At 43.6% G+C, this 15,092-nt stretch overlaps 1 protein-coding gene across 7 annotated transcripts in view; it reads right to left on the bottom strand.

The window, feature by feature from the left end:
* Window positions 1-15,092, bottom strand: part of lama2 (laminin, alpha 2) — a 378,441-nt gene that overhangs the window by 129,315 nt on the left and 234,034 nt on the right. For all 7 annotated transcript variants that reach the window (XM_067984560.1, XM_067984559.1, XM_067984558.1 and 4 more), the window contains 4 exons: window positions 14,112-14,248; window positions 7,174-7,407; window positions 1,735-1,878; window positions 615-794 (listed from right to left, as the gene is read on the bottom strand). In XM_067984560.1, the coding sequence (XP_067840661.1) occupies window positions 615-794; window positions 1,735-1,878; window positions 7,174-7,407; window positions 14,112-14,248 (695 nt within the window). The remainder of the gene's footprint in view (window positions 1-614; window positions 795-1,734; window positions 1,879-7,173; window positions 7,408-14,111; window positions 14,249-15,092) is intronic.

Raw genomic sequence — 15,092 nt, forward strand, 5'->3', positions numbered from 1 at the left:
TTTAAGATCATTTAATTTTCCATATATCAGTCCCGAATCTGCTCTACAAAACTACTGAATCTTGTTTAAAAAAATAATTAGCAATGTTAAAAAAACATGACAGTCAGTTGTTCATGTGCCAGTATATTTAGTTAGTGAAAATTACAATGCTCATATTTCATTCCCTGCAAATTACAAGTAACAAGATGCAGAGTTATAAATGCCAGTGACTAAAGAACATAATCACTGGTCCTCTCTAAACAAAACAATCACCGCCCAACACATACTACTTTGGTAGAGATTGCAATAGCAATTTGGACCCTATGAGGGCACTATAGTGCAAGTGTTTGAAAACACTGCCTTCGTTTCAAGATGATATCAGGCTGTTCCTTCATTATAGAATGTAAATAGTGCAGTGAACTTACACAGCTTTGTAGTAGACATTTATTACTGCCTGAAGAGCAGCCCTTGGCACATTTATACCACCATTTAATATATCATAAAGGGTATCGTGTCTCCATCAATCCAACTGCACTTGTTCATTTGTTAAGCTAGTCAATGGTTTTCATCAGTCAGTTTGGCAAGGAGTTGTAATCTATATTATCTGTTTAATATGAAGTTGAGAAGATCATTACCTTTCCCCCTTCAAACTGCTCTGGAAGTTTCCAGTAAAAAGGTTCATAAAGAAGATGTTTGATCACTGTGTCCACATTAGCTACTATCTCTGGATGCTGATGAAAGACACCATAGGTTGTTCTTCGGTCGTTGAATTTATTTACTATTTCCAATACAGTCTGTTCAGGTTTAAGTATTAGCTTCAAGAGAAAAACAAACCATCCATTAGATGTAGCATGAATGTAAAATTCCAGCTGAAACCTTACTGTAGTTTCAGACATACTTCGTATGAATTTGCAAACATACAGCAAAACAAGTGCTACCAACATTAACAGGATGATGCTAAATCACCGAATCATTCATGGCAATGTTTTACTCAAACAAAACAAGCCTATATAGTGTGGCTGTAAATCTTGCTAGAGCTTTTTTGACATTAAACGAAAACTGAAGGATAGTTTTGTAACACTTCAGACCACAACACACAGTATTAAGGTGGCCAAAACAGGGGTTAATGTGTTGTCCCGAGATGTCACACTATGGCCACAGTTCCCAATACAGTCAGTTCCCAACCTCAGCTGCACCTAGAGTAGATGGTGAACAAATTCAATATATTTCCCCACAAAGAGGGGAAATTGGAAGATTGTCATCATCATCTGCTCTTGTATACCTCTAGTGACCAATTACAGCACTCAGAGGGGAATGGTGCATAGAGGAACCTAAGGTGGGGGGTAAAAATTCAAAGCTAAAAAAGAAAAAAAACCCTTTTCAAGATTTTGTATCATAAACAGAGACATACAAAAATACGCTTTGTACTTCAATTCATGAAGCACGGTTATAATATTAAGATCAATTATGTTACAGTGTAAAGTTGAAACCAACTTAAACAACTTCATCTGCATTTATATTTCCATTCAAACTAAATATCCTAACTCAAGTTTCAATTGCACAGCTATAATTGTTGTCGCAATCTTTCAAATCACTCTGGCATACTTTTGGCTGCCGATAGCTTAATACAAAATGAACAGCAATACACAAGAGAGAGGTACAGTTACGGTAAACAACTGTTTTAGCCCTTACTGAAACACAATGGTGCTCCACAAATATTACATCAAATGTGAAAATAATCAGTAATTCACTTACTCTCCTGCGGATCAGTCCTTTTGCTTCGGTACATTGTGATGTCACACCTGAGCAGTAACAGCTACTGCATCCATAAGGGTTGCTTGAATGGAGTGCAAAGGTGCCAGTCTTGCACCTGTCACAACTAATCCCCTCTACATTCACCTATACAACAAACACAATTAGTTCTTAAGAGATAAACACCAACAACTTACATTTACACAGCACCTTTAACATAGCAAAACGTCCCATTAACAGATCATAATAATGTACTTGGTATTAAAATGCTTTATTTTAAAAAGTACTTTTGAGTGTTTTAATTTTAGCAAATCAGTTTAAATAGATAGAAAGTAGAGGTTACGCAAGTATGATACTGACTTTTATTCTATAGGGATAATTTTACGACTTTGCACTACCAGAGGGAAGCCCGGTCAGCTAACAGCACATACTGGACATTCAGGCGTGCTCTGTGCATAATTTTCCAACCATTTAAAATAATGATGAGAGTACTGTGTGCAGTCCAAAGCAGAATTTCCAATCTGTGCTCTCAGCTTCTAAGGTTCCCAGACAGATGCAGAAAGTCAGAAAATTACTAATTTTGAGGAGAAAAACATCACATTACCAGAAGTTTGAGAGTTTTGATCCCAAAGAAATCTGTCATAAGAACATGTTGGGGCAATGATGGTAAGCTGACAGAGCGGATCTCCCGCCCGTTATAGAACCTGCCTGATTTTCCATTGATTTCACTGGGATAAAGATCGGGCGGGTTCTGTGTCAGGTATGCAATCCGCCCCACCAGTTTACCACCAAGCGGTGAAGGTAAAAATTGTTCCATGTGTATCTTGATTGGGTGCACTTCTCATTGAGCAGGTAGACAAATACTGTTTGTCTCTCCCACTTGAATTAAATGTCCTGCCAGCTGATTATCCAGCATCAATGCAGCAGTCACAGAGATGCTTTCAGTTCAGTTCAGGTTTCCATGTTTTATAGATTAAAGATGGCATTTAGTGAAGAGTAGCCCAATTTGTGTCTATTGGTATACATCAATTCTAAAAGTTTAAGAACTGGTGCTAATCTGGCCAGAATCTTGAAGTGCTACTAGCATTCATATTTCCTCAGTCATATATTCACAAGATTATTCACAGAACCAGGTGCAGATTGGGGAAGGTGTGGAAAGCACACAAGTGGTGGGAATGGAAAATTATATGTTAGTGGAATTTAAAAGGATGGAATAATCAAAGGGAAGTGTCACAACAAGGTAATATAAATTCTGAAAGCCTTTAGAAAAGCTGCAGAGGCATTTCAACCCATTAGAAGCATTTACAAACTCTGAAGGAGCAGGGGATTATATAGCAACAGACAAAAATGAAGGGAAAAGAAGTCCAATGCACAGTTTTAGAGCTGTGGTGCATAATTCACAAAAGGTGTCCATCCAACAGATGGCATAGCTCTGTAACTGTGCAGGCATGGGTCTGTAGGCAAATGACAGAGCATGCCCAGCACTTTATGATGGCTACCGAAGTAGAAGTTGTGCCGCATGAGGTGGTTGTGAAGAGGGTCACCCTCTGTGCCATTCCACAACACCACACCCGCAAGTCTGCATTGCAACATGCCTGGAAGGAGGTAGGAGTAGGCTTGATATCACCGCACCATAGTGCATATTTACAGCAGATGTTCGAACAATAGATGGCATAGCTCTACATCTGGCTTTCTGTTCATTGATGTGTAGCTAATTGTCCTCTTGTCTTCCCTCAACCTTTCCCTCCATAGAAACTCTCCTACCCATATTCGCAGGCACACCTTCAACCTTGCCACCTCACAGGGACTCTCTACTCCCATCATCTTGCTCACAGACAAGCCATAGAACCATAGAACCATAGAAAAGATACAGCACAGAAGGGGGCTGTTCGGCCCATCGTGTCTGCGCCGTCTCGAAGAACAACCAGGTGCCCATTCTAATCCCACCTTCCACCACCCGGTCCGTAGCCCTGCAACTTACAGCACTTTAGGTGCAGGTTCAGCTACTTTTTAAAAGAGTTGAGGGTCCCTGCCCCTACCACCAATTCGGGCAGAGAATTCCATACACCCACCACTCTCTGGTTAAAACAGTTGTTCCTCATGTCCCCTCTAATCCTTCCGCCAATCATCTTAAACCTATGTCCTCTATGTCTGACCACTTCCTTATATCCTTCACCAAACACATCCCTCTACCCACTTCCAACCCAACTTCCATTTGCGTCCCCCCTGAAATAAACTCTCCACCGAGTCACTGACAACTGCACTTTCAAATTCCCAACAGTCTAGCCTTTGGCTCTCCACTTGCCACAATACTTCTGCAGTTGTCGATCTGCTCCATCTTTGATGCACGTGTCCCCAGAAAAACCCTTACTCTTTCTCAACCTGATCATTCCCCTTGGTATGGCTCCCATCTTCGCTTCCTCAAGTCCAAATAAATGCAAATTATTATTTTTTTTATTCATTCATGGGATGTGGGCATCGCTGGCAAGGCCAGCAATTATTGCCCATCCCTAATTGCCCTTGAGAAGGTGGTGGTGAGCCGCCTTCTTGAACCGCTGCAGTCCGTGTGGTGAAGGTTCTCCCACAGTGCTGTTAGGAAGGGAGTTCCAGGATTTTGACCCAGCGACAATGAAGGAAGGGCAATATATTTCCAGGTCAGGATGGTGTGTGACTTGGAAGGGAACACGCAGGTGGTGGTGTTCCCATGTGCCTGCTGCTCTTGTCCTTCCAGGCAGTAGAGTTCGCAGGTTTGGGAGGTGCTGTCAAAGAAGCCTTGGCGAGTTGCTGCAGTGCATCCTGTGGATGGTACACACTGCAGCCACAGTGCGCCGGTGGTGAAGGGAGTGAATGTTTAGGGTGGTGGATGGGGTGCCAATCAAGCGGGCTGCTTTGTCCTGGATGGTGTCGAGCTTCTTGAGTGTTGTTGGAGCTGCACTCATCCAGGCAAGTGGAGAGTATTCCATCACACTCCTGACTTGTGCCTTGTAGACGGTGGAAAGGCTTTGGGGAGTCAGGAGATGAGTCACTCGCAGCAGAATACCCAGCCTCTGACCTGCTCTTGTAGCCACAGTATTTATGTGGCTGGTCCAGTTAAGTTTTTGGTCAATGGTGACCCCCAGGATATTGACGGTGGGGGATTCGGCGATGGTAATGCCATTGAATGTCAAGGGGAGGTGGTTAGATTCTCTCTTGTTGGACTGGCGTGAATGTTACTTGCCACTTATCAGCCCAAGCTTGGATATTGTCCAGGTCTTGCTGCATGCGGGCACGGACTGCTTCGTAATCTGAGGGGTTGCGAATGGAACTGAACACTGTGCAATCATCAGTGGACATCCCCATTTCTGACCTTATGATGGATGGAAGGTCATTGGTGAAGCAGCTGAAGATGTTTGGGCCAAGGACACTGCCCTGAGGAACTCCTGCAGCAATGTCCTGGGACTGAGATGATTGGCCTCCAACAACCACTACTATCTTCCTTTGTGCTAGGTATGACTCCAGCCACTGGAGAGTTTTCCCCCTGATTCCCATTGACTTCAATTTTACTAGGGCTCCTGGTCAAGGACAATCGCTCTCAGCTCACCTGTGAAATTCAGCTCTTTTGTCCATGTTTGGACCAAGGCTGTAATGAGATCTGGAGCCGAGTGGTCCTGGCGGAACCCAAACTGAGCATCGGTGAGCAGGTTATTGCTGAGTAAGTGCCGCTTGATAGCACTGTTGACGACACCTTCCATCACCTTGCTGATGATTGAGAGTAGACTGATGGGGCGGTAATTGGCCAGATTGGATTTGTCCTGCTTTTTATGGACAGGACATACCTGGGCAATTTTCCACGTTGTTGGGTAGATGCCAGTGTTGTAGCTGTACTGGAACTGTTTGGCTACAACGTAGCTAGTTCTGGAGCACAAGTCTTCAGCATTACAGCCGGGATGGTTTCGGGGCCCATAACCTTTGTTGTATCCAGTGCACTCAGCCGTTTCTTGATATCACTTGGAGTACCTACTTGCCCCAGTTTATTTCCTAGAACTAGATGCAGTACTGCCTCTTTACTTGTTGGACTGAAAACTTACTGATCTAGAAAGTAGTCCTGTACTGTAGATGTGGAGGTGCCGGTGATGGACTGGAGTTGACAATTGTAAACAATTTTACAACACCAAGTTATAGTCCAACAATTTTATTTTAAAATCCACAAGCTTTCGGAGGAACATTCACCTGAGGAAGGAGGAAGCCTCCGAAAGCTTGTGGATTTTAAAATAAAATTGTTGGACTATAACTTGGTGTTGTAAAATTGTTTACAACTGTACTGTAGAGACACTAAAAAAAACAGCTCGCCTTCATTGCTACTTACATTACTATTTCAGTCTATCGTTGGATAATTGAAGTCACTCATCATTATAACCCTGTGGTTCTAGCATTTTCTCTAATGTGTCCATATATCTCTTCTATCTCCTCTCCAATGTTTGGTGGTCTATAATGTACTCCCAATAGAATAACAATTTACTTCTTATTCCCTAACCAAACAGATTCCGTTTTTGCACAGTGAGTTTATAGAGAAAAGGCAGGAAATTAGTATTGAGTAGGTAGAATTGTCATAACAAAATGGTGGAACCAGCTCAGTGAGTCAAATGGTTACCTCCTTTTCCTTAATTCCTATAATGTGGAGCATGCTAATCCAGGTAAGCGAGAAGCTCGCATGGTCATGCTGGTGTGTGGCCTGGGCCATTTTAACCCGTGGTTTTCATCACCATATTCAAGGATGGACTCCTGCCCAAATGAGGCAGGAATGACGAGGAGGCTGGCGGGTGGAAATCAGATCTTGACGGTCGCAGTCCACCAACGGGGACCTAATGGATCAGTCCCCGGCACTAAGGTAAGTTGCTGGGGGGTGGGGTTGGGAGGCAATTGGGATCTGGGGAGGAGAGGAAGCCCAGGGGAGTCCCAAGGTTTCCTTGAGTGGCCCGGAAGAGCAATCCTCCTTCCCCCGGCCCTCAAGGAAACCATTATAACAGTAGAAAACTTACCTTTCTGGAACTCCTCTGGCCCTGAATGCATCTGCCAGCAGTTGTCCCAGGCGCGTTCGACACTGTGTGTCACCCGCGCAGCCCGGGGTTAAAATCACATCAGGGTCCGAGTGACATCATTGGACCCCGACCTTTGAATATTTATGAGGCCCTCGCCTCCCTGAGGCAAACGCGTTACATGCCTCCCAAAACCAAACAGTTATTATAAATTTACAATCTTTGCTATTACATAGTTTTCTTTCCCTTTAGTCCCTTTTTACACATTTGTTTTCGTTGGGATAAAAATAAATGGATTTAAGTTGACTTAAACAACTCAAATAAACCTGCAGATTGTCAATGAGTTTCATAAATGCAATTTTTGCAGCAGCTGCTAAGTACTTATTGGGCAGTACGAGGTCCGATTTATTATGAAAGATGGTCTTACCTTACAGTTGCACTGTCCTTTGTATTCTGCACATGAACAAATTCCCATTTCATCACAGGTTCGACGCTCTGTCCCTGCCAGACCACAGTTACAGTGCCTGCACTGTGGATAATCCCAGTAACCTGGTCTGCATTGGTTACATTTTTCCCCCGTGAACTCAGGACGGCAAAAGCAGCAGCCTGTTACATCATCACACTGAAGGTTTAAAGATCCTGCAGTACTACAGTTACAGGGCTAAAAAAAAACAAGGGAAGACAATATATGAAATACATCTTTGCAAAATGTTTACCAAATGCTCACCATACTTAATGTCTCAAACATTATGCGATACTCAGCTCAAGAATGAGATAAAAGAACTGAACCAAAATGGCTGTCTCAATCATTACGTTTCACATGGTAGTACAGTATGTTCCTATTTGCTGAGCCATGGAGTGGAAGGATATTAGTTCATATCTGTGGCTCCCCTCATGGAAAATCCTGTTCTTGTTCATTTCATTGTGAGAGGTAGGAAGTGCATACCAGGCACATCATTATAAGAATTGAGGGAAAATTAGAGGACGAGCTGCCAAGAATCAATTCTGTGCAAATCCAAATAGCCCACCTCAATAATGACACCAACATGAGACCTGGAAGCAGGTCATATGTTAATCATCTCATCTGAGGATTATAGATGGCCTGAGAAAATCCAAAAGATGGTGTGGGAGGGAAACAACACAATAATTTGAAAATTGTGCAAAATGCACATGAACTAGTTTTCTGCCAAAGTGAGGTCTGGTAACCTCTACCTGCAGATGGGGGTACGGCAGGTGGTGGGGATAGAGCATCTCTCGTGCCTAGCATCCCCTCAGTGGTCCTCTTCTACTTCTTCAATTTTAATTGGGAATCCCATTGATGCCCATAATGGCTCTGGGGATAAAAAAAATTCAAACAATTAGCAGAAAGGCTCGTAAGAACCTAAGTGCCAGGAGAGAAAAAATAATAAGATAAAAATAGGAAAATAGGTCAGATGGGCCTCAAAACTGCTCAATTAGTTTTCTTTCAGACCCTTTAAGTTTACCTTCTGTATACTCCCCAGCACCTAGCAATCCTGTAAAGAGGCGAAGACCCAGCGTATAGGCTGCGAAAAGATGCTGCTAGTGTTGTAATGGCACTCCCATGTTATCAACATATTATAATGAAGCTCCAGCCTGTGGCTGCACAGTTGTTTGGCTGCTGGAAATGCACATCATGCGGCCGAAATATGTAACTTTACATCTACCCACACATTCAATCATCATGCGGGAGATGCAGAGTAACAAAAAGGAAATGATCAGCTACATGAGGGAATGAGAAAGGGGAAATGAGTGAGAGAGGGGGTGAGGGAATGAGTGAAACAAGTGGGAGGGAATGAGTTAGAATGGGACACAGAACAAAAGAAAAGGTGAATATTTTTTATTTGTTTTTGGGTTGTGGGCAACACTAGCAAGGCAGTGTTTATTACCCATCCATAGTGACCCTAAGGACACTGGATCAACCACATAGCAGAGGACTGGAGTCACACATAGGCCAGACCAAATAGAGATAGTAGGTTCCCTTTCCTGAAGGACATTAGCGTTTCATAGTCATTTTCTGATGCTAGCCAGATTACCAAGACCTTTATAGTTCACCATGATGATACTCATAACCTCTGAGTTACTAATGCAGTTCCATAACGAGTAGACTACAGTATTCGTTGATGAGAAAGATGAAAGGGAGGGAGGCAAAGAATGCAATAGCCTTATGGTTACACCAGGATCATGCTCGTCGGTGACCCCCACCACTGACCTGTTTGGAGTATGCGGGGTAAGTAAGAGTTCACCTTATTTGTATGGGGCTGGCAGGCACCTACTCCAGTAGGGGTGCATCACAGATGTTCACCTGCCCCAGGAGGGTGCAAATTGTGGCGTTGGCGGTGCAGTGCTCCCCTCCACCAGAAAAGCCCAGCCTGTGCCTTAAATGGCCTCTTCACCAAGGAGCTGCTCAGAAATATTCTCTTCAGGGGTTCAGGCCACAAGCCCAGCCTGCACCCCTCCTTTACTGCCGTTAAGGGAAACTTCAACTTTCAGGAGATCAGTAGGTCTCCTCTCACTCATCATACCAGCCTCATACTTACGCTGGAGTCCCGTAAGGTTGAACTTGCAGCATAATAAAGTCCCGCCCTTGGCCCTGCTCTCTCTGCATGACTTGCTTTGATTGGGGGTGAGCAGAGGCTCTGCCTCCAAACAAGGCCATAGGAAGCTCCATATCCAGATCTCAGAAAAGTTTGCGGAGTTACTGCCGGTGTCCGCTGAAACACCCAAGCAATTTTGGTCCCAAGATTTTATTCTAGGGGATTTGGTTACATGGCCCCTCAGAAGTATTTGACTTTTGACACTTTATTTGGTGCTTTCTAGTATTTTAGAATCTGCAATGAATAAGGGGATTGCATTTTTATATTTCATCTAAAAAGACAAGTGACATTTCTTCAATTTTATTGAATACAGATTTTTATTTGTCAGTTAGGAACTAATTATATTTCTTTACAATAACTTCTTTCTCCCAAGAGCAGCAGATAATCTAGTACTGCAGCAAAAAAAGTTTTAATTAATTTTCTGTTAAAAAAAAGCTTAACAATGAATTTGAGATTCGAAGTCTATCTTATCGACCACAAGACTGAAGGGCTGAAGGAAACAAATTTAGAACTATACAATCTCTCTCCTCCCCCTCCAGTTCAATTTGGCATTTTTTTTCCATCCTCCAATCCAGCAGCATTCTTCTCTTCTTCTCCAACTTCAAGCTGACACTCTTCTTTGTCCTACATGTTCATGCTCACACTCTCCATCCTGCTCCCCCCCCAGTTCATGATGGCACGCTCCTCGCTGCTCCCCGCCCCACTTCATGCTCACACTCTCCATCCTGCTCCCCGCCCCACTTCATGCTCACACTCTCCATCCTGCTCCCCCCCCACTTCATGCTCACACTCTCCATCCTGCTCCCCCCCCAGTTCATGCTCACACTCTCCATCCTGCTCCCCCCACAGTTCATGATGGCACGCTCCTCGCTGCTCCCCGCCCCACTTCATGCTCACACTCTCCATCCTGCTCCCCCCCCACTTCATGCTCACACTCTCCATCCTGCTCCCCCCCCACTTCATGCTCACACTCTCCATCCTGCTCCCCCCCCAGTTCATGCTCACACTCTCCATCCTGCTCCCCCCACAGTTCATGATGGCACGCTCCTCGCTGCTCCCCGCCCCACTTCATGCTCGCACTCTCCATCCTGCTCCCCCCCTCGTTCATGATGGCACGCTCCTTGCTGCTCCCCGCCCCACTTCATGCTCGCACTCTCCATCCTGCTCCCCCCAGTTCATGATGGCACGCTCCTTGCTGCTCCCCGCCCCACTTCATGCTCACACTCTCCATCCTGCTCCCCCCACAGTTCATGATGGCACGCTCCTCGCTGCTCCCCGCCCCACTTCATGCTCACACTCTCCATCCTGCTCCCCCCCAGTTCATGATGGCACGCTCCTTGCTGCTCCCCGCCCCACTTCATGCTCACACTCTCCATCCTGCTCCCCCCCCAGTTCATGATGGCACGCTCCTTGCTGCTCCCCGCCCCACTTCATGCTCACACTCTCCATCCTGCTCCCCCCACAGTTCATGATGGCACGCTCCTTGCTGCTCCCCGCCCCACTTCATGCTCGCACTCTCCATCCTGCTCCCCCCACAGTTCATGATGGCACGCTCCTTGCTGCTCCCCGCCCCACTTCATGCTCGCACTCTCCATCCTGCTCCCCCCACAGTTCATGATGGCACGCTCCTCGCTGCTCCCCGCCCCACCTCATGCTCACACTCTCCATCCTGCTCCCCCCCCAGTTCATGATGGCACGCTCCTTGCTGCTCCCCGCCCCACTTCATGCTCACACTCTCCATCCTGCTCCCCCCACAGTTCATGATGGCACGCTCCTTGCTGCTCCCCGCCCCACTTCATGCTCACACTCTCCATCCTGCTCCCCCCACAGTTCATGATGGCACGCTCCTCGCTGCTCCCCGCCCCACTTCATGCTCACACTCTCCATCCTGCTCCCCCCACAGTTCATGATGGCACGCTCCTTGCTGCTCCCTGCCCCACTTCATGCTCGCACTTTCCATCCTGCTCCCCCTATCAGTCCATGCTTTCAATCTCCTCTATATCCCTCCAACCCTCCACAACCCCCACCAAAATTTTCCTTCCCCCTTCTCTTCCAAGCCTCCAATTTATATTGACACTTTTCTTCCCCCCCCCCCCCACCACACAAAATTAAAAGATGCCATTTTTCTCGTCTTCCAACTCCCCCAATTCATGCTGTCACTCTTTCCTCCCCCTCCACCCCAGTTCAATCTGCACTCTTCTTCCATCCCACATCCAAGGTGGCACTCTTCTCATGCTGGCAATCTCTCCCCAGTCCATGCTAGCACTCTCTTTCCACACCAAACATGTTGTCACTCTCCTTCATTCCCATTCATTTCCCATCTCTCCTTCAGCATGGCTTCTTCCCCTTTAGCGCCACTTCTAGCTCCTACCTCCAGTTGCTGTTTCCCTAAGTGATTAAATACCATTATATTCTGTGGGCGAGAATTCCTAATGTTGTGAGAACTCCCGCTCATGGTAAGCACAGCTATTCAATCACTTAGAGCAGTAGGACATAGGACCCAGTAATAGCACTGAGGGGACAGCTGGGAGCTACAGTCACATGGATACTGCCCTGAAAATACTGACTGTCGGCGACGAACCATACATAATCCTGTGTCAGAATTTTTAGGACAGCAGGAAAGAAGATTTGCAGATTCATGTCTGTATTTAGGGTTCACTTTTGCTTCATTTTTGCCTGTCACATCTTAATCCCCTGCCCTTCCGGCCTTGGCAATGGCTGCTGACAGATTAAGATGAGAATTGTGACATTCTCCCTTAATTGTTCCCATCCCTTTACATTTCATTTACATGCAATTACCCTCTCCCATTACTAGGGTCTACCCTAGAACAAGAGTTGTGATAATTATTAAAGCTAGCTTAGATCAGGGACAAATTAGTGCTATTTGAGTTCTAAACCATTTGGAACAGACTTAGACCTTTAGACAAAAATTGGTCCAAAAGTTTAAGTCAATATTCCCATTGCACGTACTTCAAATTGCTAACAGATTTTGCTGTTCTGCCTTCGGATTTATCTGCCAACTGGCATCATCACCAAGAATAATCCCTTCCAGGTCTCCAGGCCAACAAAATTCAAACAGGACAAACTAGCAAATAACAAATATAAGCTCAAATACAACTGAGTTGCCTGAGCTTCAAGGGCCTGATTCCAGGGGTTGGAGCTGCATATGGCCCATTGGTTTCAGTTTGGACACCCTTTATGGAATCATTCAATCACCTCTGGTAATATCAAACCAGATTAGCGCCCTCTAATAGGCTGAGGAGACATCTGCGCGCATAGTTGTGATTACAAACACAATTCAGCTAAAAAGAAGCCTTTTCAAAAGGCTTCAAATGAAATTAGAAAGTGATAACAATTAATCTCTATATAACACCATGTCAAAGTTACTCCGCCAGGCACCATAAGCATACTGATATTTTACCCAGCACACAACACAGAATAGGGAAATTCTATTATATAGTTCCAGCTTCCTAATTATTATGCACACAATTTAATAGTTGGCTATTAAACAGTCCTTAGGATTTTAGAGCTAAAAATAGGTCATGAAAATGTAATTATAAAGCCATTTCAAACTCCACTTGTTTTGGCTCAACCACATCACTTTGGTAGAGTGATATATCTTTCAAATGTCAGTATGAACAGTTTTTTCTTCACTACATAAATGCAAAATTTGGTAAGACGCGTTTCAATTTGTATTGATTACAGCCTGGATTATGTTTTAAGGCAGTATCACACTCAGAGATTTAGATTAATAAATAAGTTGTTGGAACAATGTTCTTATACTTTATAATATAATTTCAGCCCTTTGATGTCTTCCTGCTTGGCATGTGTGCGATCTGTCTTTCTTATGGTTTTTGAGCTCCAGAGGCTAGTAATAGTACATTTCTTCTATCAGATAAACGTGAAACACCAGCAAGTAATTTAATGGCACAGCTTAGCAAAACTTTGCCAAGGAATAGTCGGACATAGATTCATGCCCACAATAAGGGTACGGTAGCGTAGTGGTTATGTTACTGGGCTAGTAATCCAGAGGCCTGGACTAAAATCCAGAGTCACGAGTTCAAATCCCGCCACGGCGGCTGGCGAATTTAAATTCAATTAATTAAATAAAAATCTGGAATTAAAATACTAGTATCAGTAATGATAACCATGAAACTACTGGATTGTCGTAAAAACCCATCTGGTTCACTAATGTCCTTTAGGGAAGGAAACCTGCCGTCCTTACCCGGTCTGGCCTATATGTGACTCCAGACCCACAGCAATGTGGTTGATTCTTAATTGCCCTCTGAAATGGCCTAGCAAGCCACTCAGTTGTAAAAAATCTCGCTAGGGATGGGCAATAAATGCCGGCCTTGCCAGCGACGCCCACATCCCGTGAACGAATAATAAAAAAAAAATCTTCCACATGGTGATTACCAACTACAACTGTGCCATAGTAGGTAAATGTCAAGCAGAGATTGGACATACAAGAAAGGGAGATTCACCTAGGCTACTCTAAAATATTTGGTAGCAACCAGCTTCTCAGTTCAACAGGCAGAAGTCTGGGTATAGTGTGTGACATGCAGCGTCCCAAGAAAGGAGGAAGAGATAAAATACTTCAAAATCAAAATCTTCCTATTTGTCTGCTTACAATCTATGCCTTCTAAGTAAACAAAATAAGATGTTAATGTTTAAATAGGCACAGTTCTCATTCATCTATTAATAAGAACTTTCTGACAGTTAAATAAAATGTATTGATTGATAAACTTACTTTACAACCACTGACAAGACTATGACCCCAGAAATCCACTGCACATTTGTCACACTTTTCACCAACTGTATTTGGAGGGCAGACACACTGGCCGGTTTCTGAATCACAATGATTGCCGACATGGGCACATTCACATGCTTAGTGGAGAAATGTAAAAAATAATGTAAGCAAACAAAAATTACTTTTAAAAATTCAAATTAGCCATCCTCTCATTAACAACTTAGCTGCCAAGCATTTTAAGAACCATTTATACACATCAATATTTATGTACAAATGAAACAGTTAACAAATCTTTGAGACAATTATTGCTCGGTTTTAATTTATAGGTAACTTATATTTATGAGAAAGAAGTAATAAAAAGCAATAAAATGGAAAATAAACTAATGTATACTGGATATAGAACTTATTAGTAATAATTTATGGATTTTTTTCCACATTATGCTTGCAGCAATGATATTATCATACAAAGAACATGGAGAGCACACTGACAGTTTGCACCTGTTCTGGTAGCTGCAAACAGAACCGAAACTGACCAAAGGCAGAATAAATCCTACAACATAACAATGAAACAGTATATAATATAAATTATAGCAGATACCAGAGAATTGATTTCAAGCAGTAATCTAATCTTGGGGTTGACATGTCAGTTATAAATCATGCTGTACTGTTATGATTTACAATGTCATCTGATATCTTCAAATACTGGGCAGGCATCATTATTCTCTCTATATTGTATATAATGTTTTTCAATCACCCTATATTTCCTAAAAAGCACAACAGTGCATGCAAATTTTTAATGTAATTTTGTACCTCAATGCCAGATGCCTACTCTTCTCTGGTATCTGCAATATCATACATTCATTCTCTTTGAAATTATATTGTGGGTTAATAGAGTTCAAATGCTTAACATATCCATCTAAACTTCCTCTCTTCACTATTTTAGCAAAGGCATTAAATCACTTAAGATAATGGAGTTAATGC

Source organism: Heptranchias perlo, chromosome 5 (genome assembly GCF_035084215.1).
Source record: "Heptranchias perlo isolate sHepPer1 chromosome 5, sHepPer1.hap1, whole genome shotgun sequence".
Taxonomy (NCBI): Eukaryota; Metazoa; Chordata; class Chondrichthyes; order Hexanchiformes; family Hexanchidae; genus Heptranchias; species Heptranchias perlo.